General features: G+C 43.0%; 1 protein-coding gene across 1 annotated transcript in view; it reads left to right on the top strand.

Moving 5' to 3' along the window:
• Window positions 1-6,237: 6,237 nt before the first annotated feature.
• The window catches only part of CDH13 (cadherin 13), a 671,873-nt gene continuing 652,088 nt past the window's right edge, over window positions 6,238-26,022 (top strand). The window contains exon 1 of the mRNA XM_083451872.1: window positions 6,238-6,468. Within this exon, the coding sequence (XP_083307998.1) occupies window positions 6,367-6,468 (102 nt within the window). The 5' untranslated portion in view covers window positions 6,238-6,366. The remainder of the gene's footprint in view (window positions 6,469-26,022) is intronic.

Here is a 26,022-nt window from a genome sequence, read left to right as displayed (position 1 = left end):
CGCACACATGCACACACATGCACCCTACATCCAGTCACACAAGAGGATTTTCACAGTTCAATGCCATATTCAGACAGACAAAAGTATTTGAGGATGGCATAGAGTAGAGCTATGAAGGGCATGGTTTGGGGAAGGTCTCAAGGGCCAAATAGACAGGCCTGGAGGGCCTCAAAATGGCAGCTGGGCCTGAGCATGTCTTTCCCTGGTTCTGGTCCTGGTGCTGCAAGCCCTCCCTCTCTGCAGCTGCTATATTTAGAAACCAAACAGCCATGCCAGAGACCTTATAACATCATGCCTGTTGTGGCCCCGAGCTTCTAACTTTAATTAGAAACTTCCACATGCAATGAGGTGATACTGGGGGACCACTGAGGTGATTACAGGAAATACCTGGGGCTGAAATAAAGGTATCTGCCATTGCAACGAATCACATAGCTTCAACCCCAATATAAGTCTGTTAATACTGAAATACGAAAAATAATACTCTCTGTGTGAGAAAGACACACACACACACACAGAGAGAAAGAGAGAAAGAGAGAGAGAGAGAGAGAGAGAGAGAGAGAGAGAGAGATTCATCCTCTCTTTTCAGCCTGAGAACTAGTCCCTTCATATGAACTGTTTCTGGATTGACTTTGTATTAAAATGACATTATGCTGCAAAGTGTGGGAGGGGGACAGATATGTAGCTGCTGTCATGTCAGAGAAAAATGAGAAAATGTGGGCTTTGATTCTGTTGGCAGGCTGGAGGGTAAGGTAATTCCAACAAGGAGGCAATGAGGCAGGATTTAAGATTTCTCCCTGTTGAATTTGGAACCTGGCGTGGAAGTGTGGGTGAGAATTGATATTATTATAGGAACCCAGCTGGGATCCAAAGCTGTCGCTTATGTGTTGCATCTAAGACGACGGTGAATAAAGGCCACATCCACACTATATGTTCAGAGCACTATGATACCACTTGAAACTGTCACGACTTCCCCCAAAGAATTCTGGGAGCTGTAGCTTGCTAAGGGTCTGAGAGTTGGTAGGGGGCACCTCTCCTCCCCCCCACAGAGCTACAATTTCCGGAGTTCAGTGAAAAGAGGGATTTATTGTTACATTAAGGCTGCCATACACCTGGAATTTCTTGGACATAGCCGGCATAGCTGTCAACGTTTCCCTTTTCTTGCAAGGAATCCTATTCGGAATAAGGGAATTGCCCTTTAAAAAAGGGAAACGTTGACAGCTATGATAGCCAGGATTCGCCTGTCAGAAATAACGTCTGGGTGGTTTTCCTAAAGAAAAAGCTCAAAACCTCAATTTTGGGGGGCAAACTTGGGGCAAAAAAAGGAAAAAGCTACCTCAACAACTTTTGTGTCCAGGCAGTCCCTGAGCTTCCCCGAACCTAAGTTTTCCCGGGCATTGTACATTTATACAAGGACGTTGATCCTGATTTGGTAGTAGATAGACAGACAATACAGATGCTTTAACAATGATATCCCATGTTGTCAACCAGATACTCCCATCAGCAATCTGGCCGCAGCATTGAGTGGTCAGGTTACAGGGAACCAGGCAGAGGGCCTTTTTGGTAGTTGTGTCTGCCCTGTGGAATGCCCTCCCAGCAGATGTCAATCAGAAAAGCAGCTATGTGATTTTTAAAAGACATCTGAAGGCAGCTATGTTCAGGGAAGTTTTCAGTTTGTGATGTTGTGTTGTGCTTTTACTATTTTTTGTGGGGAGCCCACAGAAAATAGTCATTGTTATTATCCAAACAATATGATCCACTGTTTACAATATACATTTCAAGCCTTTCATTTCCATAATTAAAACATCACCACCACCAACATGAACCATATTTCTCTCCATAGCACTGAAACAGCTCTGAAAAGGAAGCACCCATATAGACACTGAATCTTGTGCAACCTATCTGGAGCTCAGGTTGCGATGGTGCCACATCTGAAGAGTGTGCAGCTTTGTGGCACATTCAGTACATTCATAGCTATGGCCATATCAGATTCCGTCCCTGATGCTGCAAGTTGTCCCGGAGCAAATCTGCTCGCACATTTATTCCCAGCAGCAATTTGCTGCATTTGGGGCAGGAAACCTCCTCAGTGATTTTGCAGATGGCACTTTGCAGAGACAGGCTTTACCTAAAGCCTCAAATGAATGAGATGCTGAATTATAAGCAGCGGCATTCCTCTCATCCCAGCAAGTGTACACGGTCATCCCTGGATCTTCTGGGGATAAGCTGCACAATATTTCAGAGCTCATTTGACACAGTGGGCTGGGCTTCCTCTTAAGGAGAGTGGCTCCACTAAAAGAGGATTTAGTGTGTATGTGTAGACACTGTGAATCAGTACACCAGGACAATCAAAACAGCAGGCTATGCAATGTGGTTTTTTTATTTATTCATTTATTACTACATTGTTATCCCACTTTTCCTCCAGAGAGTTCAAGACTGTGAACAAGGCTCCCCCCCCTTCCAGTTTTATCCTCACAGCAATCCTGTGACTGGCCCAGCATCACCCAATGAGCTTTATGAGTGGGGATTTGAACCCTGGTCTCCCAGGTTCTAGACCATTATACCACACTATCAAATGATTCTGGTTGTGATCAGCCACCAACTAACCAGGAACAATTGATGGAGTTACAACAACTCTCATAAGACTGTGCAGGGCAAGACGCACGACCAGCCCTACCATTAGGCATTTTGACAGAAATGTTCTTGTATGGAAACTTCAGGCTTTACTCTAGAGAAACGTCTCTCAAAGTCCAATCTCATCACACCAGAGATGGAACCCAGGATCTTCTGCATACAAACCATAGGCTCTACTACTGACATAATCCCCAACTGTGCTGTGTTAGCTTACTCACATGTTTGAAAGTCCCAGACAGGGTTTCATAATGCCTTCCAACACATTTTTCAATGAAGTGTTTCTTTGATGACTTGGTGAAAATGATGAGGACAGTTGTGCCTTCAGTGCAGAGACTGGGGAACCTATGTCCCTCCAGATGCTCTTTTTATCCCTGATCATTGGTCACGCTGGCTGGAACTGATGGGAGACGGAGCCCAACAACATTGGGATGGCCCCAGGTTCCCTATTTAATAGTTGTGCTGAAGAAGAGGTGGCTTCCTTCTTTTGCACAATTCTCAAAGGTGCATGAGCACTCTGCCCTCTTTTTCTATCTGGCCACCTCCAGTGTTAGATCCAGAATAAGCCAATTGGGCCCTATTGAAATTAATGGGACAGAGTAGCCATGACTTAACTTGAGTCCCATTTGTTTCAGCAGGAACAAAGTTCAACTAATTTAGTCTGGATATAACCCTATGTTTTCCTGCTGGTGATGTTGGAAATATGATAGGGCAGAGACAGCTAACTCTGGGTGCTGCTAACCTCCAGCTCCCATCAGCCCCAACCGGCATGGCCAAAAGTCAAGGATGATGGGAGCTGTAGCCCAATAACATATGCAGAGATGCAGTTTATCCCCCTTATTTTGGGCAGCCACTCCCCCTTTCCCATCTCATCTTTTCTCTGATTTAACTAACTCAGTTTTATTTTCTTATTCTTTATAGTCACACTTATATTTAAGAATTCTGACTGTATTTCTGCTCTTGGCAGTTCTAAGCACACAGCTGAGCACACGCAAAGCCTAGCAAGGATAATTGCACCAGCTGTGACCTTTTAAAGCATGCATTTGGACCAAAACAGAGTGGTGTGTGTCCCCCCCCCCCATCACTTCTGATTGACTTGGGCTTTACTTGGATTTGCATTTTGCAAATTTCAAATATTAGCTTTCTGCTGGGATGCTTAAACACTTTGAAGACTGTTGCAGGTGGCAGGCTTGGCGCCTTCGACCTGGAGGTGGAATTCATGTCACGAGTCATTGCAAAGGTGCATCAGAATGAGATCACCTGCCTAGCTGTAGGGAACTTCGTTACTTGGTAATAGGTGGAAAGAATTAAAAGAAATCTGTGATAGTTTGGGTTGTAGGAGGGAGAAAGAGTGTGTTCATCATATTGGGAGGACCTTGCAAACCATTCCACTGAACAGACACAGCCAGGACTCTCACCTGTGAACATATCATCGGAAACTGCTAGATCTTCATGAAGCTGCTCCATGTGGATAAACTACTGAAGTGCAGGCAACATCTTCTCAGTGAAGTAGAGGCCCTAGGCTGGCTGCACCCACCCAGGCTGGACAATGGATCCTTCTGGGCAGGAAGGAGTATAACAGGGCTCCATGCTGCAGTTGAGCTTTGCTTCATGAGATACTCCCACAGTGTGGGCAGTGATATTCAAGAGACACTAGGAATCATCTGTCAAGCTTGCATCAACTTCTTATGAGCAAATCTTCAAATCTTGTTGATGTCTTCCAGGCCTCTGGTCACCTCTCTCTTACAGTTTCCATGAGTTTCTGTGTGTCCCTGAAAACGTGGCTGTACTTGGGTGTGGTCTTGCCCTACAGTCCTTATTCCTTACTTGTTTTCTTATTCTGACAGGTTGCTTGGCCCTGCCTGTTCTTGGGCCCCATGACTCCTGGCTAACTCCAGACTACTGCCCATGGCCTAACCCTAAGGCACAGGAAGCTGATTTGTTCTGGACGGACCATTAGCTCCAAGGAGATCCCAAGCAGAGGTTTTTCCCAATCTTGCTGCCTATAATCCTCTGGCTGGAAATACCAGGGTTGAAGCTGGGACCTTCTGCATGCAAAATACCATTGAGTTATATTGTTTCAAGGAACTGACACCCAGGAACTGATCTGCACATAATAAGAAACACTTTTCATATTGTTGTTGCTGTTATGAGTAGTATATAGACTTCTGGTTACAACAAGATGTTGGACTAGATGGGTCATTGGCCTTATCTATCAGGCTCTTCATATGTTATGTACTCCCTCCAGCGTTCCTCTCCCCATAAAACACTTTAGGCACCTGGATTAAAGTACACACATACAGGTTTGGATTCAGGAATTGGATCAGCTCCATCCCAACAGTAATTTACAGTCTGGGAGCAATTGCCCAGCTGTTTCTTACCTTCAAGCTTCTGGCAAGGTCCTGGAGGTCCTTCATCACTGGAATGGCTTACAGAGGATGTCACTAAACACTCATTTAAGCAAACCCTCCTAAGTAAAAGAAGAAAACAGAGAATGGAATAGATCTTAGACTTCAGAACACTCATCTCTGTAGACCTGATGCAATTTCACACTTATCCAGGCTGTGTTCATTTCCCTCTTCCACTCAGAATGGGCTGAGTAGCAGATTATCAGCAGTCATGGAACAAAAGGCAATAATTGCTCTTCCAAACAGGTGCATTACAAGGTTACAAACAGCATCTCAACCACCAAACATCAATCAACACAAAAAGATAACGTCTGGTTATGTATCCTTATTGAAAAATAAAATAGCCAGCAGTGGTCATTAGGTAAGGTGTGGCTTCTGACACTATCAGTATAATTTTCATCCAGTGTAACCCCTTATTAAAAATTGCTCCCATAGCTGGGATGCAATTACTCCATCAATTGTTACAGTTGTGTGTTAATCATTTTCCATAGTTACCACCATTTGCTAGAGTTGATTGCATGCCACAGTTTGCTTTGGTCTTTTATTAGGCACTTGCTCAAGTCAAATATTGGGGACAGATGTCTTAAGTGGGGTGTCACCATCAGTAACAGATGCCAAGCAAATCTATTTAAGAGGAAATAGATTTTATAGGAATGCCCCTGAGATCCCATGCTGGATAATAACAGCTGTTGGCATAGTCTCTCACTATTTATTAGGCTGAGACTGTTCTCACTTGCCATCGGTGTGAAGATTAAAAATAATAATAATTAAAAGCAAGGCATAATGAATCACTTAACTACAAACTACCTCTGTGTATAAGGAAAATGGACAGATTATGCTTTCATGTTTTTGTGCATGTTCAGACATTTCTACCCTTCACTTTTTCTGCACAGTAGGTGCAGCACAATCCCCTCTCCATCTTTTAAAAGGCACTGAGTAAGGAGTACTTTCCCTATCATCAGTTTTGAGTTGAGTTTGGTTCCTAGAACCATTGAGTGATATAACAGAATCCTTACTGAATGTTGATCTATCAACAAGTCCAAAACTATCATACAATTACTGACTAACATTTGTGTGCATGAAAGGGTTAACCTGAGCCTTGAGCTCAAGTTACCAGAGTGGGTGTGGCTTTGCAGGTTCTCTTGACAACCTCTCTTGGCAACCCACCCTTTTCAGTCTTTTTCTCTCTTCCTGCTTCCTGGAACAAGCAGAAAAGGAGCCATGCGACTTGGCTCTCAACTCAGCAAATTGTGGAAAAGAACCAGATCTCTCCAAAAGGGAGATTATACAACCTGCATCTTTGCTAATCCAAAGATTGCATGATCCCTTTGCAATGAAACCAAGTAATTGCCTGTTTAAAGCCATCTGGAACCTCTTAATCTTTATTTTACTGCCAGTGGATGGAGACTTGTTTGCTGTAACTTCTGGATACAATGTGAGTAAAATATTCACTCCTCACCTTATGCAGGCTGCAATCATATAACCTTGGAGTATGCTCTATTTAATTCAACTGTGCTTCCTTCTGAGTGGACATGCATAAGATTGTGCAAGGAGTCAGCAATTCCCATATTGTCCTGCTCTAAGTAACTGTGGAGCAGGCTTCTGAGATCCAGCGCTGTTTTTCAGGGGGTACTTAAGGGTATGCAGTACCTGCCCCTCTTTTTTGTTGTTGTTGTTGCTGCTGTTAAAAGGTGCGTCACTTACTGTAACAACTTCATGGTGAGTACCAGTACCTATTTTTCTAGAAAAGAAAAGCACTGCTGAGATCTATGGGGTTTGCAGGAGTAAGTCCTCCACAGACTGCAACAATCTACTGGGTATAAGGGATAAGGCAGGACCTCAAATAACCTGGTTCTGAGATGTATGGAGTTTACCTGTATATGTTAGTACCACAACCTTGAACTTACTTGGCAGCAAAATTTCAGCCATAGCAAGTCCCACAAAGTATTGTGTCATGTGCTGGTGGTACTTTGTCTCTATAAGCATCCTAGCCATTGCATTCTGCTCCATCTGCCACCTCATGCCCAACCTAAAGGGTATCCCATATAGAAGGCATTGCAACAATTTATTTGTTGCATTTATATCCCACCTTATCTCTCCAAGGAGCTTAAGGTGGAGACATGGTTCCCCCACCCCCATTTAATATGCACAACAACCCTTTGATGTTGGTTAGGCTGAGAGGCAGTGACTGGTCCAAGGTCACCAAGGTCACTGGTCCAAGGTCACCAAGGTGAGCTTTGTAGCTGAGTGGAGATTTGAACTCTGGTCTCCTAAGGTCTATGTCTGACACTATAACCACTGCACCACACTGCCATCACACTAACTGGGGGAGTTACCAATGCATGGATAACAAATAAACTTAAAAAGAATGCTGACCCATTTTTATTTTGCCAACTCAGTGAGTAAAGAACTTGAACTCCAGAAAGGAGGGGTGACGTTGCTTTGGACAGAATAAAGAGACAAGGGACGTGGTTATTTTTAAATGTTAAAAGCGTTCGTCTGCTAAGAAGCATGATAAGTGAATCAATCAGAAAGGAGTTGGTGGGTAGAAGGATTAAATGGGCAATAAAAAGGATACACGGCTGACCTCCAATGGAGGAGGGAGTTGATAATGGGATAAGTAAATCTTATGAAGATAATAAGGATATAATTATGGTTGAGCTCAAACTACTAAGTACATAGTTTGAACCTCTTGAGATATATGCAGATATAAAATTTCAGGATAGTTTGGTAGCAAATGATTATTTTCCGTGCCCCTGTGTAAGAGGCTTGATTAGTGCAAATACGTGGTCCTCTTAAACTTCACCTACCATTCATAATGAGGAATATGGAAGGTCTTTTAGGGTTTCTTTCATATTCTCAGTATCTCAGGGCCGTAGGGATAGTGGAGGTGGTTGGGGGTTGGTATCCCCCTCACAGATATTCTGCTAGGGTCAGACAAAACTGTCAACTCTCTCCCAGTTTGTCCCTTTTCCAGTCTCCAGTTCTCCCCATTTCAATGCCAGATTCTATAACCTGCATGAAAATCTGTGTGCATTTTCAGCTTATTTGGGGTGTCATGAAAGATCAAGGCAGTAGTTGGTTGTGTAATGTTATTGCATTTTAATAGGGAGGGGTAGAAGCACTTTTGGAATTTGTATGTGTGTGCTGCAGGTGCCCAAATAACTTCATGGGTCTTGATGAATATTAATATAAAATAAAATAAAAATAAGTAAGCAGCGTTGCAGTTAAGGGCCTGGGAGCCACATTCTTTTCTGGGTAAATTTCCAGAGGGCACATGCCAGCAGTTGGCCAGGCAAGAGGCAAAAGTGAGCAGGGCAATGGCAGCAATTTTTACCTTTCTACAGTAGGCTAGTTTCTGCCCACATCCACACATCCTTCTCTATTCTTCACCAAGGAAGGGAAGAGGCTCTCTCAGAGAATGTGTTCCAGCTAGACAATGGCACTTGCACTACCCCAACTACTTTTTACATCATTTAGATAAGTTATTTTATTTTTTTACTGCATTGTTTCAATACTGTGTTGCCACCCTGAGCTCCTGAGGAGGCGGCGGGGGCGGGGGCGGGGTAGAATATAAATTTAATAAGTAAATAATGAAGATGTTGAGGGCCAGACTGAGAATTTTGGCCAGGGTGGGAGAGGCATTTTAACCCCAGGCCTGAGGTTCTTCTGAGTTGTTTACTAAGAACCAATTCTGGCCAATGAGGGCTGAGGGAATGGAGAAGCACAATTCTTTTAGATTGTTCAGAAACAGGGCTATGTATTTAATGCAATTGAACAAACTCAACCCTAATGAGACCAATGTATTTATGTTGTGGCTAATCTGTGGTTCCTTTCTTCACACAATGCATAAACAGCTGAGGAGCTGGGGGAGGGGCTCCTATCCCCATAGTGGCAGACTCAGCAGGAACACACAGGGCTAGGTCACAGCTTTCTCCGTTATTGGATGAGATGCATTGCATTTTTATTTAGACTGTAATCTTTTCCAAATGTGCATTTACTGCATACTCATTAGCACATGCAAATTTTATGCAAATCGGTGTCCTCTTTTAACATTGGCGAGGCAATGCTAGAAGAAGAAGAAGAGGAGGAGTTTGGATTTGATATCCTGCTTTATCACTACCCGAAGGAGTCTCAAAGCGGCTAACATTCTCCTTTCCCTTCCTCCCCCACAACAAACACTCTGTGAGGTGAGTGGGGCTGAGAGACTTCAAAGAAGTGTGACTAGCCCGAGGTCACCCAGCAGCTGCATGTGGAGGAGCGGAGGCGCGAACCCGGTTCACCAGATTACGAGTCCACCGCTCTTAACCACTACACCACACTGGCTCTCTGGAGAAGTGAAAGCACACCCCCTAGGCATGACTCAGTTGCATCCGGTTTGGGTGGATGGAACACCCTCATCCACAGATGCAGGAATAGGGGCCATGACTGTTATGGGAGAAAGTGGGAGGCTTGTTGTGGAGTGAAGGTCAGCCCCCACCATGGAGGCAGAGCAGCCAGGTGGCTCATTCCTGGGAGCCACTCAAAAGTCCAAGGCTTCCACATATCTGCACATGCACACACATCTTGCTGTCTGAGGAAGTAAGCAGCATGATCCCAGTTCAAGGGAAAATTCCAGCCAGGCAAAATGACTCAAGGAGGGCATGCCTATGAAGACTGTGGCCTGAGAAAGGGACTGTGGCCTGAGGACAGGTTGTAGCCTAGGGAGGTTCTCAAGGCACTGAGGTTCATCACCCCTGAGTTAGGGCCTACTCTAAGCAAGACAATGGAGGCAGGGAATGTGTGAGGCTGGACTGCTGAATATAAAAGTCAAAGAGGCAGGCCAAGAGGAAAGAAATTCTATGGTTAGGGAAGAAGCAGAAGCAGTAGAAGAAAAGGACCACATGCACAGCCCCCTTTCCTCTGGCCAAGGCCAAAGATTTGCTCCAGCCCTCTATCAGTATCCCATTTCCATTAGAAAGCAGCAGAAGTTAAATTTCAAGGATGGAGTTTGAATGGCCTTTAACCAGAGTTTTCATCCTGCAATCAGTCGACAGTCCCAATACTAGAATTGATTTCTTAACACCCACTTCTCTTGGTGCAAAGAGAGCACCTGATCTTTGGCACTCAGGAGCACTTAAAGAGCTCCCTTTGACTTCATCCCCACCTGCAATTTGTGTGATGGTTCGCTTTGATACTTTCCAAACACAATTGGTTGCAGCAGTGGCAAAATTTGCTCCTGCTGTTGATTGCTGGTGTGTGTATAAAGGCTGGTTTAGAGAGTGGGGGGGAAGCAGCTTGTGTTTTAAGGAAGGCTAATTTTCAAGAGATGATGGAGGTGCTTAAGAAGTGGAAAAACAGCGCATAAAGAATGGGAGTCATGTTTCAGCAAAAGTGACAGGTACATGATTGAATAAAATGAAAGCAAATGTGACAGACAACACGGGGTCTTGCAAGATACCGTAGACTTTGTAATTTTTTTTTCTTTTAGCGTTCAAAAATGCAAGCATAGCTCTGAGAAGCAGCCCTTGAATAACTGTCAATCAAAAAGGAACTTTAAAGTGCCGTGGGGCGGGGGGAGGGGAATGAAACAAAGAGAAGTACAAAAGCTTCATCCAAACCAAATTGCTATCTAGGATGTTTTCTCTTTCCCGCACCCACCCTGCAACACACACCTGCTTATGCAGAAATATGCACATAAACTGTACACATCATTATGGCTACTTGGATGCAGGTCAGGCTGTAATGTACGCAAATGAATACCTAGATGAATAATGGGTGATGAGACAGTGTGATTGGCGTGCACAATCAGCTGGAACATGCACAAGCAAATTAGGTCATTGCCTCCATCGTTCTGCAGTGTCAGTGTAGGTGCATCCATCACAATGTGGGTTGCCAACTTTGGACTTGAAAATACTGGGCTGTCTTGGTGGGGCCAGGGGGTGTGTGTGTGGAGTGGAGAAGAGGTGTAGCTTAATGGTGAAGTATATGTGTTGCATACAGATGGTCCCAGATGCAGTTCCCTGAATCTCCAGATACAGCTGAGAAACATCTTGTCTGGAACTTGAAAAACTGGGGCCAGCCAGTATAGATAATGGTGGGGGACCCCAATGCTGGGGCCAGAATGCAGCTCTTTAGACCTCTCTGCCTGGCCCTCAGTATGCTCCCCAACTCACACTGTGTTCATCACCAGCCCTACTCCAAGCCCCTCTAAAAATACTATTTTGTCTATCTTGTGAACTGTGATTCTTGCCTGGATAAATATGTGTGAGTTTGTGTGCTTAGAAACATCTGTCTTTTCCATAGCTGGAATGCTTCATCTACTGGCATGTGGCCCCTGGAAGTTTCCCAATGAGGAAATGGGTTTCACAAGCTGAAAAAGCTTCCCCATCCCTGTCTTAAGAGCCAATCTTTAGCTTTGCCAGGTAGAATTGTCCCCTGCTTGGAACCCTGGGGCGTTGCTACCAGTCTGTGTAGATAGCACCGAACTAGATAGACCAAAGTGTCTGACACAGCATAGAATCAAAGAATTGTATAAGTGTAGAGTTGGAAGTGACACTAAGGGTCATCTAGTCCAAGTTCCTGCAATGCAAGAATCTCAACTTAAGCATCCATGACAGATGACCATCCAACCTCTGCTTAAAATAGGGCTGCCATACATCTGGAATTTCCAGGACATATCCAGAATACCACAGTCGGAAGCAGTTTCCAGGCAGAAATCGGCAAAATGTCCGGGAAAATCTGGACGCATGGCAACCCATGTCTGCAGTGCTTTTTTTCACTTTTAGAAATATAGCAACCTTACTTAAAAAACTCCCAAGGAAGGAGAATCCACCACCTCGTGTGGGAGTCTGTTCCCTTGAAACTGGAAACTAGGGATGCTTCCCATGTTCCTAATCAGCTGGGGAGGGCAGTTGTGGGATTCCTTGGAAATTCAGCTTGCCCACTGCATGTCAGTATTCAGCCCTGCCCGCACCTGGAGCCTTAGAGGAGGAACAGGATTGCTCAGCAGATTCTCTGCACCTTGAGGTGTTGGATCCAGACACCAAAACCCTGAGACTAGACTTCTTGACACCAGTTTATAAGTGTTGACTTCTCTGAGGGTGGATCCTTTATGTAGCCAAACTGGTGGATCCTTGTGCAGCCAGAATGGTGTCATCCAAGTCCATGCAGGATATGGGGAGAGCAGGTTGGTACGCTTGCTCTGAACCTCAGAGGCTAAGCTGGTTGAAGGGCCCCACGCAGGACACACTGCTTATTTTGTTTGTGTTTATAACTTTAATCTAACAAAGCACTTATCCTAGGCCTCAAACAAGCTCTCCAAGGGCCTGGTGCTGGAAAGGTTTGCAGAAGAAAGGAAAATCTTTAAATAAAGAAGGAACCCCAAAATCAACTCAGTGAGGACTGAGCATACCCAGTAGCCATGGAATAAGTAAGAGAAATGAAATGTAAAACTGGAGCAGGAGGATGGATTGGAGCATCACAGAATGAGACAGGGCCGGCTGGTTGGAACCCTGAAGAGGAAGACTCCATTTTGTTGAAGGTTATACTTCTACCAAACAAAGAAGCATTCAGCAGGAAGTTGGAACTCTTTGCTGCTTGTGATTACGGTATTGAAAGCAGACAAGAAAGAACTTTCATGGGACACGCTTCCCAGCCAATCAGTGATGGTGTGCCTCTTCTTCCCTGGAGTTTCCTTCCCTTGGAAAGACATATCCTAAAAAGCCTTTTCACCAACAGGCCGCATATTTTATGCCCTTAGGCTTCATTGACTATTTATTAATTGTTATTTGGTAGATTTATATCAGGCCCTTTTAGAAACAGTACACAAGGTGCCTTACGTAAAATCAATATAATATAAAGGAGGAGGGGACAAATAAATAAAACAATTGTAATGTATAATAAAATCAAAATTATTAAAGAGAGAGAGATCTGCTTTGGGTGCAGCTGTCTTCCCAGCCCATCCAAATCTCTTCCGTCTTCACAACAGTTATGACTATGGCTAATACTGAGTAGCTAAACTTCTCTGGTCTTATGCTAATTGTGAACATTCTGTGACATCACAGAAGGAAGGTCATTGGACAGCAAGGTTTGCAGACAACAGGTAGTCATTTATACCCTATATACTGTTTTCTGTATTTTCAGTATCCATTTACCTTATTTTCATTTTTAAAAAACATTTCCTACTGTATGTTTTCTCTCCCCTTGCCAGTGAGGACAATTTCCCCTGTACCCAGGAGGCAAATCCAGCATCTAATAATTTTCTCTCTGTTAGGAAGCTTTCCCTGATGGCACAAACAAAAGGCCTCTTCCACCCATCCCCAGGCCAGCTTCTGGATTTAGTTGCTCCATGGTGTTCTGCTGCACAGATGTCTCCAAAGAGACAATGTGTGAAGCTGCCTGCCAGATGACAAGAGATGCTTTGAAATTTAGGCTTAGACAAAAATAATATTTCTGGTTAACTTATTTTTACAGAGTGTGACAAAAGCAGAGTTGAGGATGGTAGGAGAAATGAGGAACATTCTCCGATTGTTCTCTTGATATGGGGAAAAAATTAATGGCAAATGAAGCATGCCTTCCTCACATGAGCTGCAAGGTCTGCCCCCCCCCCAAAAAAAAAGATTCAGTTGCAAATCTCAGGTTAAGTTTTCCTTGAGTGCAAGTCAACATGAATGTCTTCTGTGTATCTTCTGTTCACTTCAATGGGGCTGCCCCAGGAGAATTTTCATGAAGAAGCAGGCTTTGCTTTTCTTCCAGCAAAATTTAAGTACATTTCATTCATTCCTTCATTTCCATTTTTCTCCAAAGAACTCAAGGTGGTATACACACATCTCATCCCCATCTTATCATCACTCTGTGAGGTAAGGTTAGGCTGAGAGGCAGTGACTGGTCCAGGGTCACACAGTGAGCTTCATGGCCAAGTGGGGATTTGAACCCTGGTCTCCCAGGTCCTAGTCTGACACAGTAACAACTATGCCACACTGGATTTTTAACCCAAGGCCATAGCTCAGCAGTAGACCATCTGCATAGCTGTCAACTTACAGATTTGAAAAAAAAGGGACCAGCAGCCGCAAAAATAAGGGATCAGCAGCCAAAATAAGGGATTTTCCAGGCACAGGTATGTTCAACTTCTGAGCCCCTCCGAGCCAAAGGCAGAAAGCCTAGCCAGCAGCCAAACAAAGCCTGAAGCCTCAAGGAAAACCACTGTCACCTCTCCGCTGAGAAGCGCTGAGCAAAGGCGAGTCCCCAGGCAACACAGCCAATTTGATCAGCACAAGGCATGCAAGCTCCACCCCCCAGCTGTTCTTAGATTTCTTATTGGGTGAGCAACGCAGCCAAGCAACACTGTTGGAACCTCTCTCCACCCTGGCCAGCAGGGAGGGAGGGAGAGGAGCTGCTTCCTTTGAAACCCCGGAAATTTAAGGGACATCATCAATAAGGGACAGCAGCGGGGCACAGCGCTGGGATAAGGGACTGTGCTGCCAAATAAGGGACGCTTGACAGCTATGACCATCTGCCTGGCATACAGAAGGCCTAAGGTTAAATCTCTGGCATCTCTAGGTATGTCTGGGAGAGACCCTGGCCTGAAATCCCAGAGCAGCGCTGCCAGTAAGTGAGGACAATACTGAGCTAGATGGACCTCACAGAGCAGTTTAACCATCAACAGGGGTCTTCTAACAACTCTCAGCACCTTTAGCAGACTACAGATCCCAGGATGCTTTGGGGGAAGCCATGACAGTTTGAAAGGACATGATACTGCTTTGAATCTATAGTGCCTTAGGATTTTCAAAAAAAAACCCTTCAATTTTTTGATACATTTACATCTCTTTCTCTTAAATTCTCCATGCATTGCTCTGTTACTTATTACAGACTGAGATCAATTAACTTCTTGATTTCTTTTTAAAGGAAGAAATGAAATACACACGAGTGCAAGAAACCTTCAGATTCTCTCTGTGCTTTGCCTCTTGCTTACTATGTCAGTTCATATCTGCAGGGAGAGAAAGGGAGGTAACTCTTATGAGCTATGAAATATTCATCGCCACACCAGTGCGTTAACTTGGCCTTACCTCTTCAAAGGGAATGCTTCTCGGCTTGGATCTCAAGAGACCGGTTTGCGAGTCAGGCAAGCTAGTGAGTAACTTATTGTGTCATTAATATATTGGTCGTGTCATCTCCTCGTTCTCATTAAAGAAACTCTGAAGTCCATGTCAGCCTGTGAAGCTGCCCAGCTTCAGATGATATGTCGTTTCCCTTCCTCCTCTTCTCCCTATTTTTATTTTATTTTATTATTTTTGCATTCAGCAAGCAGCAGGATGGATTAACCCTCCAGGATTGAAAAGTGAAAAGGTTTTGTAGATGTGTTGAACAGATGCTATAAAAGATCTTTCTTTTTTTTAAAAAAGAAAAGACGAGGAACAAACCATCCATCAACTGGGATTTGGAGTGAAATATTGGACTCTCTCACGGTCAGCACCCTGGCAGCTGAAGCAGCATTCAAAATCCCGTTGTTAATTCAATTCAACATGTTAGACCAGAAACGCTAGCAATGGAGGAGGGAAGGGACAGATGATAGCTTACTCCTTTGGTTTCTCCCATGGTGGATTTGCCCCACCCTGCATTCAGGGGCGAGAACATGGCCTGAGTTGGAGAGGGTCAAAAGGTTTACTGCTTTAATATTTTATAATCTGAAATCTGTGAATTAGAGAAGACCCCTAGCATGAATTAGACACGACCCCTAGCTTGGTATCACCCTCATGTCCTGGTTGTGGGCTTTCCCAAGCTGGTTGGTCACTAACTGTCAGAGGCAGCATGTCTCAGAATACCAGTTGAGTGCAGCAACACTTGTTGTTCCAAGCATCTCCTGCTTGCAAGCTTCCCGTAGTGGCATTGGTTGGCCACTAAGAGAACAGGATGCTGGACTAGATGGGCCACTGGACAAAGATCACTATAAATGTAGCCTACTGGAGTAAGGTGGCTGTAGGTGTAGCCTACTGGACAATGTAGCCTATTCGACAAAGGAAGCTGTAGATTTAGCCTGCTGGATGAATGTAAGAGTCACATCTATTTCTCTGCCCACTTTTGCCAGTGGCCCCACCCACTACTGACATCTGCATGTGGCCTTCAGGCTGAAAAGGACCCCCCAAGTCTCGTGAGGACATAGCCCTCCAAATAGCAGTTTGGCTGCTCATTCTTCATTGTCCAAAAGTCCTTGGGAGTTTATGGTTCAGTGCTAAATCTGTATCTTCCTTTTGATGAGCCTTTTTATGATGGATAGTGTAAATTATTTTAAGGTAACTTTTTTTGTCAGCTTGAACTCCTGACAAAGATAAATTGATGTGATGCCTTTTAAACTGCCCTTATGAATTAACGCTCAACTCCCCTTCCCCTCTCCCAGTTCAAGTGGGAGTTTCAAAAGGTTTATAGATGATTATTTTGCCACTTTCCAAGGGTCCCAGTTAGGGATGCAGAGTCACCCGCTTGTTCAGCTCAAAGGCTATTGGATTTTTGCAAGCATTCCCTTTGAATATTCAGAAACGCATTAGAGGGAGTTTTGTGTGTGTGAATATTCAAAATGAATGCCTGCAAAACTCAGTAATTGAAAACCAAGTAATTACAGATATGCGAAGTCACTCACTGTCACCCATGCTGCAGGCTGAGAAACAAGAAGGGGATCAGGGGTCATCTCAATAGCTTGGATTGTTCTGCCCTCCATCACAGCAGCTGTGGTAAAAATGGCACCTCTGAGCACATTTTGGCATGTCACTTCTGGTAGATCATGGGAAATTACCCTTTCTGAAACATCTCTAGCAGGAAGTGGCATTTCTGATCATTTCCCCAATCATCACCAGTTATTTTTTTTATTAATTTTCCACAATTTTTAACAAATGATGACCAACTTAATACAAATATAAAAGCTGACTTCCCCCGCCCCTGATGTTCCTTTTATTTTCCTCCCTCCTTTGCTGTTCTCAATACATTTCCACCAGTTGCACTTGTAAACGTTTTGTTTGTGAAGTGGGCAGGAAGGTGGCAGGAGGAGGTCATTGTCAGTCATTTCCAATATCGGCCCAGTCATTGGGTTTAGCTTGTCTCAAAATGAGCCCTGGATTTTTATTTTTTTTAAGTGGGGGCCTGAATTTTTGAGGGCCCCCCCATTTATAATTACTCACTATATATCTAGCCCCACTACTTTTACTTCTTCACCACAATAATGTCTGTATAAGAGCTCTGATGCATCCCAGTGCTATGCTAATGAGAACTAATGCAGGAATATTTATGCAATCCTTTTGAAATGCCATGTGTTTGGGGAATAAGGAAGTGCAAGGAATAAGTAGCATGTGGTGGTTAGAGTGCTGGACTAGGATCTAGGAGACTAGAGTTCAAATCCCCACTTGCCCATGAAGCTTACTGGGTGACCTTGGGCATGTCTCTTAGGTTAGCCTATCTCACAGGGTTGTTGCAGAGATTAATGTGGGTGTATACCTCCTTAAGCTCCTTGGAGAAGTGGTTTGAGATAGGTGTCATCAAATATAAATAAATACATATTTACATGAAAAGCCAGTGTGTTATATTCAGGAAAAGACAGAAAGGAAAACTACAAAGGGAACCCCTGTCTCACCTGCCACTAAAAGGCTGCATAAGGATATCATAATGTAAGTGGGATCTGCATTTGATTCTTACCCAACTTAATGAGTTAGAGAACTTGTTCAATATACTTTAATGACCAGCTAGAGTTGCCACCAATTTTCTCCCACAGCAAAACTGGGAGGAACTGTGCTGGGGAGTAACGTCCAAAGAATCTAAGCAGAACAAATAGGGTTTCAATAAGGCTAGTGGAATTTCATGGGGAGGTGATGCGGGGATACCTACATGGCTGCTTGCACATAATACTCTTGTCAATCCTCTACTGGGTAGGGGCAAGAATTCTGCAATATTGGAATTCTTGCTGGGAATCTGTGTTTCTTGAAGGTACTCTCGATACAGTAGATAAGTTGGCAAGTCCTGGAACAAGCTGCGCAGAAATCAATTTTTGGTTTGTATCCAATGTCATTCTACTCAGAGGAGACCCATGGAATCTAATGGACATGGTTAACGCAATGTTATTAATGTGAATAGGTCAACTTTGAGCAGAACTTAGTTGGATCGATGTGTCCCTTTGAGTCTAATTCAGTGGCTCCCTTTGTGGACAAGCATAGGTATTTTTTGTGTCTTTTAGAGCAAATGTTTTCTATATGTGATGAAAATGTAGTGTAGGGAAATAGAAAAAGTTATTAGATCCCTATATCAGTAAAAAAACATTTTATTTTATTGCAAAAGGTTAGAGATTCACTTTTTCTTTTCTTTTACCACACTCTACTGATAAAGAACCTCCAGAAGTGGTTAGCAACCTGAAAAGCAGAATTATAATAAATCCGGTGATAGCATAAAACAATCTTTTTAAAAAGCAATAGCTGCAAAGAAATAAAAATGCACATTAAAACAGTAATAAAATCCTTGGGGTATATTGAAGATGCTCTCATGTGCCATCAGGAACTAAAAATTAAAAATTAGATAATTAAGCTTAAGAAATATAGAGATAGCAAATCCATAGAAGAACAGAGGAGGTCCCATAAAAGGAAGGATTAAAAAATAATGAGATGCACATTATTTTGGCTATGAGGGATGGCACAAGAGTTCAGCCCCTGCCAGGCTTGGTCCTGATGTCACCCGATTTTGTGATGAACTCAATGCCACAATTGGATCACTACTGGAGGTCCCTGGAGCATCTGTGAATTACACCTTGTGGGATCAGTTTGAGTTGTTACAGCCCAAGGATGTGAATAGGACACTTTTGGTGGTGAGGCCAACAATGTGCCCTCTTGATCCCTGCCCAACATGGGTGATAAAATCTAGTAGAAGAAGATTGACTGAGTTGGTCCAGGGAGTGTGCGGTGCCTCATTGTGGGAGGAAGATATGCCCATCACCTTGAAAGAGACTGGGTGTGGCCCTTCTTAAGGAGGGTGTCCCTGGGAATATATTTAACTCTGATTAAATCCTAGAGGGAAACAGGTGGGTGAAAGAAGAAATAGGGTGGATGCATTTGGGGTCCAAAATTTGTGATATGCAGGTGGAGAGATTCATTCCCTTTTTGTGGGGGGAGATTTTATTTTTTAAAACTAAAACTACTAATAAAGCTGTTAAATAATTGGAGGTTCCTCTTCCGGTCTGGGGCTCAGTCTGAGAAGATTGAAAAGAAGCTAATAAAGTTCTAAAGGGATTCATGAGTTTCAGATTTGATATGTTCTTCTTCAACCCCATCCATAGAAAATGGTGTCCATTTTTAATATCATGGAAAAAAAAATGGTGTTCCAAGATTAAGTGATTTGCTTTGGCTACCCACTGGTCCATAGCCAAGCTATGATGCAACCACAGTGGTAACCCAACTGACCCTTATTTACATGACAGTAAGTAGAGAGGGGAGCATATGTTTAGACAGATAAATCTGGAAAAAAATACATGGACGTTGATGGATGAGTCAGGTTTTGCCAGGTGGGCTGCCTGCGATGATAAATCCCCTTGGCTGTTTGAGGGATCTTTCCGTTATAATGCACCTCATTGTTCTCCCTAATGCAGGGTTCTAAGAATAGGATTAATTAGCTCTCGCCACACCACAGTCAGAAAGGGTTGCGTTCATTTTCATTAGTGTTGACCTGATCTCGTCTCCAAACCCACATTGTTATAATTGTTAACGATGCTCCTGAGAGGTATTACTATTAGCGAGATGGAAAAGGCACCAGGCCAGCTTGTTTATAACCTAAGGTTTGTTAATCTGTCAAGTAGGAGAGAACTATTTGTGTGTGAGCTTTGTTGGCATGTCATGAATCTGTCTCCTTGTCATCGTAACTTAGTGTTTTTTTGAGGAGACCAGCAAAAAATGGAATCGCTGTTCAAAACAATCAACAGTTGAGTTAATAATGGTCCCATGCATTGTGAGAGGTAGTCACATTCACACCATGCATTTAAAGTGGAATGAAAGAACTTTTAACAATCATGGCTTCCATCAAAGGATTCTGAGGGCTTTAGTTTATTTAGGGTGCTGAGAGTTGTTAGTAAACCCCTATTCCCCTTCACAGAGCTATAATTCTCAGAGTTCACCATTAAGAGGGATTGATTGTAGCAAGTGCCTTTTTTTCTAGAAAAAGAGGTGCCGGTTCTCACCATGAAGTTGCTACAGTAAGTGCCACACTTTTTAACAACAACAAAAAGAGGTGCCGGTACTATATACCCTTGAGTACCCCCTGGAAAAAATTGTAGCTTATGGAGGGGAATGGGATCTGGCATTCCCCTTCTGCTCTGGCTGGTGTGAGTGATGGGTTTGCAGACGTATCTGTGATTGCTCCACTCCTTTAAGCCCCACTACTGGAAATAGGAAACTGCCTCATACCAAGTTAGACTCCGTCTAGCTCAGTGTTGTCAGCACTGATTAGGAATGGATCTCCCAGTTTTCAGGAAGGGGAGATTCCTAACCCTACCTAGAGATGCTGAGGATTGAACCCAAGTCCTCTTGCATGCACAATGCATGCTCTACCATTGAGTACACCTAAATGTAAAGTAAGTTTATAGTCCTTATGGCTCTGAAGAAAAGCTTGAAATACGAACATAGGAAGCTATTATATACCAAGGCAGACTACTGTTTCATCGGGCTCATCATTGTCAACAGCAGCTCCTCTTCGGGGTTTCAGATATGGAAAATTACCTGCCCTACCTGGAGGTGCCAGGAATCAAACCTGGGAACATCTGCATGCGGTGCTGACACTCTACCACTGAGCCACAGCCTCAAAGGACAATTTCTTAGGAACATAGGGAGGCACCTATATATCAGACTTGACCACTGGTCCATCCAGGTCAGTGTTGTCTACCCTGACTGGCTGTGGCTATTCAGGGTTTCAGGAAAGAGGTTTTTTTCCTCCATCCCCAATCCTACCTAGAGATGCTGCAAATTAAACCTGGGAGCTTCTGCAAGCAATGTGGATGCTCTGCCGCTGAGCTACGGTCCTTCCACCAGCAGGGATTAGATTCTCCCCCCCCACACACACACACACCCTACATAGTGAAGCTGAAGCCTGGGGCTTGGCCAGCGTGTCACTAGAATCCAGGGGTTTAGCCAGCAATTTAAAAATGGAACCTCCTCATGTATTCACCCCCCCCATTTCTTTCTTTCCGAGACCCCGCAGTGCTATTTTTCCAGTCAGAATCAGAAATGGGCACTTATCTATTGAAATAAAGTCCTTTGAGGAGTTGTTAAGTTTCTAAAGCAGAGTGAAGCATATCATTTTTCATTATCAGCACCAAGTAGCTTTCCTTTCTTTTTTACCCCAGTCTTTAAATAGCCTGCAGGCATGATTTCCATACGTTTAAAATGATCCTTAAATACGAAATCGTTTTTACATGCTTACCATCTTGTCTTAGACCAAGAACATGCTATTTTTAAACAGAAATGAAAACTATTATTTTCTCCCTAAGCATCAAAGTAGACTGATTGCCAAGGAAAGAACATTAAAATGGCCTGTCCACCCCACCCCCAAAACAACTATGAATCATCCATGCAGGTTCCCATCTTTTTATGTCAGGGCTTAAGCAACACCTAAACTTCTAACAAACTTCTATTGTAATTCAGTGATGCTAGAAATATTTTCCTCTTTGTAGGAAAACCCAATTGATAAGAGCCAAATGATGATGTATTTTCCTTTCTGTTTTTAATGTTGTGGAAGGCTTTGAGAAGGAGGAAAGCATTCTAGCATTATACTGAAATTTTCTACATTTTTCATTGGAGCTTTGTCAAGTAATGAAAAAAGAAGTTGCATGGGGAAATTATCAAGAGAGAGAGAAAATGTTGGTGGAATTCTCCTGGGTGGAGCTGTGTGTGTGTGTGTGTGTGTGTGTGTGTGTGTGCTTGTGCTCACCTTACTTTCAAAGTGTCTGAGGATTTGTGTGAGTGCCCTTTCATTTATTCTACAAATCTCTGGTGGTCTGCAAAAGCCAGGTCTCCTGGGTGCTCACACTTGAAAGCCCCATGACACCCTCTGTTGAGCTTTCCTGTAAGTCCTCTGAGGATGTTTGTGTTCACCTAACTTTCAAAGTATACGGGCATTTTTGTACATGTCCTTTCTTTCATTCTACAAATAATCTCTCTGGAAATCTGCATGCTGCAGCCTTCCTGGGTGATCCTCTTTACCCTAACCCTTGGCTGCTGAGAAGTGTGTTTTCAGGGCCCACCCTGCTCCTGTCTTCCATTTTAATTGTTTTCAATTCTGAATTCTAAATTGTTGTAGATAGTGAAAGGTATAATAATAATAATAATAATAATAATAATAATAATAATAATAATATAGGTTGCATTGAAATGGACTGATGTTAGCAGATGCTAGGTACTCAGGTAACAACTTTACAAGGATTGGAAGTGATGCTGGCAGCCACTTCTGGAATTGTAAATCAAGGCTTTGTCAATGTGCTGTTTCCTTTTGTCAATAATTTGGCAGGTAATCACATTAGGCCAGCTCTAATCAGTGGAATGTTCACTCCCTGATCATAATTATTGGGGACAGCAACAATGTGTACTTTGGTAGACGAAAACAGAAGTGGACTTCCTAGAAATGTATTTTTTGAAAAATCATCCATATTTATTTATTTATTTATTTTAAAAAAGATGTGCTAATGTAACCATTTGCCTGTTCTATGAGTTTTGTCCTTAATTAGTCCAAGACGAAAGGGCACTGCTTATTAAAGATGCTTTTATCACTCCACTCGCAGTAACCAACAATTAACAAAGGGAGCTTATGCAGAATATGATTGGCCCGCTGAAACGACCCTTGTTGTTTCTTTGGAAACGCAGCCACAAGGGCCTGTCATTTCCCCTTCCCTAATGTGCATATTAATTAGAGTTATGTGGAATGCTCAGCCATTTAGATTTTTGGGACAATAAATACCTTCCAGGAAGGGGGGGGGGTGTTCCATGTTTTTCTGTGTATAAGACGATTTTTTTCCCTTATAAAAAATGTTTTAAATTGTGGGTCATCTTATACATGGATAGTGCTGAGGGAGGATGGGAGATTGGTGGCAGCCATGAGCAGGAGATTGCCAGCGGCGATTGGGCGGGTGATTGGTAGCTGCGGCAAGGTCTGCTGATGATTGGCTGCTGCTGTGACAATTGGGCAGGTGATTGTTGGCTGCTGGTGATGAGTGTGCAGACGACTGGTGGCTTAGGCAAAGTGTGTGATTGGCAGCAGCAGTCAGGTGGGTGAGTGATTGTTGGCAACCCGCCCCCCAAAGTTCAACAACTCTGGGCAATCTCCCCCCATTTCCTTAATGTGGGGTCCCCAAAAATAGGAGTCGTATTATACATGGGGGCATGTTATACACAGAAAAATATGGTATTTCTTAAAGCCTCCCTTAAAGAACACAACTTTGATGCTGATTGCTGCCAAGGGAATAGAGAAAAGTTTTCTCTCTCTCTCAGAACACTGGAACTCATAGGCATCCAAATAAGTTGAAAATTGGATGACTCAGAAGAGACAGAAGAAAGAGACAGCACATAGTTAAACTATGGAGCTCACTCCCACAGGAGGCAGTGATGGTTACTAACTTGGAGGGCCTTAAAATTCATGGGGAAATTCATGTAAGTTAAGGCTCTATCAGTGGCTACTAGTCATGATGGCTATGCGCTTCCTCCACAGTCAGAGGCACTGTCAGATGGACAGAGAGATGCTGCACTTATGTCAAGCTTGAGGACTTCCTGCAAGCATCTGGTTGGCCTCAGTGAGAATAGGATGCTAGACTACCATAGAATTATGAAATTAAATCATCCCTGACCATTGGCCCTCCTGATTGTGGCCAATTGGTGTTACTGTCCAAAACATCCTAAGAGAAGGAAGCGCCAAGATGCCTTAAAATAATTCCAGCTGAACTACTGAATTCCTCTTGGAGGCTATATCCATCCCCACCTAGTATGTGCTCAGGAGAGAAATCTCCGTTCACAATTCAACTGAAGTTCTTCATTTTTCAACGTTAGCATTTATTACCATTTGCGATTGAGAGAAATGAAATATAATATTATAGGGGAGTTTGAACTCTTCACATAATTACATGGTTTCCACCAACACTGGAAGCTATCAAGCTGCTTAGTTTGAGAAGGCAGATGAAAACATCCTACCCGGTGGTGCCAATGTTCTCTTCACTACTTTAATATATATCATTTATTAACGAAATTATTGATTGGCTAATGTTTATCAAGCTCTTTTGAAGAGGCAAGACACGATGAAAAACTTAAACATTCCTATCTATGCCAGCCGTCATTTACTAAAAGAGTTAATGTATTCATTCTGATGCAGAGGGTGCTACCATAAGGCTGGGCATATGCTTTCTGTTTCCTAGTGATTTATGCATGATGGCTGTCTCTTGTAGGAAGAAACAGTACTCAACTATACACTGCACATTGATCTAGCTATCTTTCTATATCTGCGCACACACATTTTATGGATATCCCTTTCCCCTAAATAATATAAAGAACAGGCTGTGGTCAGAGGTGTAGTGGTCCCGGGTCATAGGGGATTGAAGACCTATTACTATTTGTGCAACACTCACCCAGTCAGTATGAACAGGGAGCTTTTTGGTCTTTTCACTCTTTGTGCTGATTGGAAATAATCAGAGTGAAAGGAGGTGAGTCAGGCACTGAGGATTGGCTCCTAGGGTCACGCTGGAGAAGGTATTGAAAGAACATTGAGGAGTTGTTCTGTATGCTTCAAAGCTAGCATTTAGGAATGCGGAAAATGCAAGGCACTTCTGTTTCAAGAGAATAGTGTGCAAGTTCTGTTACATACAATGGAACTTCAAGGAAAACACAACTTAAGTCATTCAGAAAGAAGATACTGGAGCACTCCAAATCATTTGCTCATGTACATCCACAGAAAATAGTGGAGTAGATCTAGCTGAAAGGCAACATATGGCACTCCACATTGATTGTTTCAATACATTACTGTATAATTATAATTAATATTATTTCATCACCTTAGAAATTTGTAGAATCTTAGAAGGGGGTGTGGCTATGAGGAGTGTTGTTGTGAGGGGAATGGTTGTGAGTATCTTGAAAGGACCCTGCACTTCTTAATTCTCTGCTACATTAGTGGCTGTGGTTAACAGAAGAGCCCTGCTGGATCAGATCAGTGACTCATTTGGTCTAGCATCCTGTTCTCACAGAGGCCAGTCAGATTTCTATGGAAAGTCTGCAAGCAGAGCCTGAGTGCAAAAGCACTCTCCCTGCTTATGATTCCCAGGATGGAGAACATTGGATACAGCGCCACATCTTCTGAACCCTAAGGTAATCCGTAGCCATCCATTTAAGTGTGTGTGAAACTTAGTGTTTGTGATAAATGCTATGCAAATAAATGTATGGTGCTGTTTCCAGCTGTTTGCATTTATGTAAAACACAATCAGACTGATATAAAATTGTTGGGAGGGAAAAGTGATCTTAAAACAGAATGTCTGAAACAAATTGCAAAAGAAAAAGGAAATGGATGTGGTCACTGAGAGAAAAGCCAACCTATTTTAAATTCTAATTATTAAAATTTCTCTCTCTCAACAAGTGAAATGAATTTAGCCATTCATGCATAGTAGAAAAGTCAAATCGTCTGTGAATTAAACAAAAATAAAAATGAAAATGAAAAAAAAAATATATACAAATGGGAGTGTTCTGATGTACCACTGAGGGAGACATCATTTACAAGTTGACATTTTGCAGCTGTACTGAAGAAGAATGCAATTTTTTTATTGTGCTAGGTAAATCATGCTCTCCAAACAATGTAGGAATAATTGAAAATGTTTGCTATTTTTAAATAAACATGATAAATCTCATAAGTCTGTAGTAGTTGGATAGAAGAAGAGAATCAAAACTCTGAAGCTCCACAGTGAGGATTTTGGTTTCTGCTACACTGATCTGAGCCTGCTAAAGCAGAGATGGGGAAGCTGTGGCCCTCC

This window comes from Podarcis tiliguerta (assembly GCF_965153285.1).
Source record: "Podarcis tiliguerta genome assembly, chromosome: 8".
Taxonomy (NCBI): Eukaryota; Metazoa; Chordata; class Lepidosauria; order Squamata; family Lacertidae; genus Podarcis; species Podarcis tiliguerta.
The sequence above is the reverse complement of the archived record's forward strand: the minus strand, read 5'-3'. Positions and strand labels throughout refer to the sequence as shown.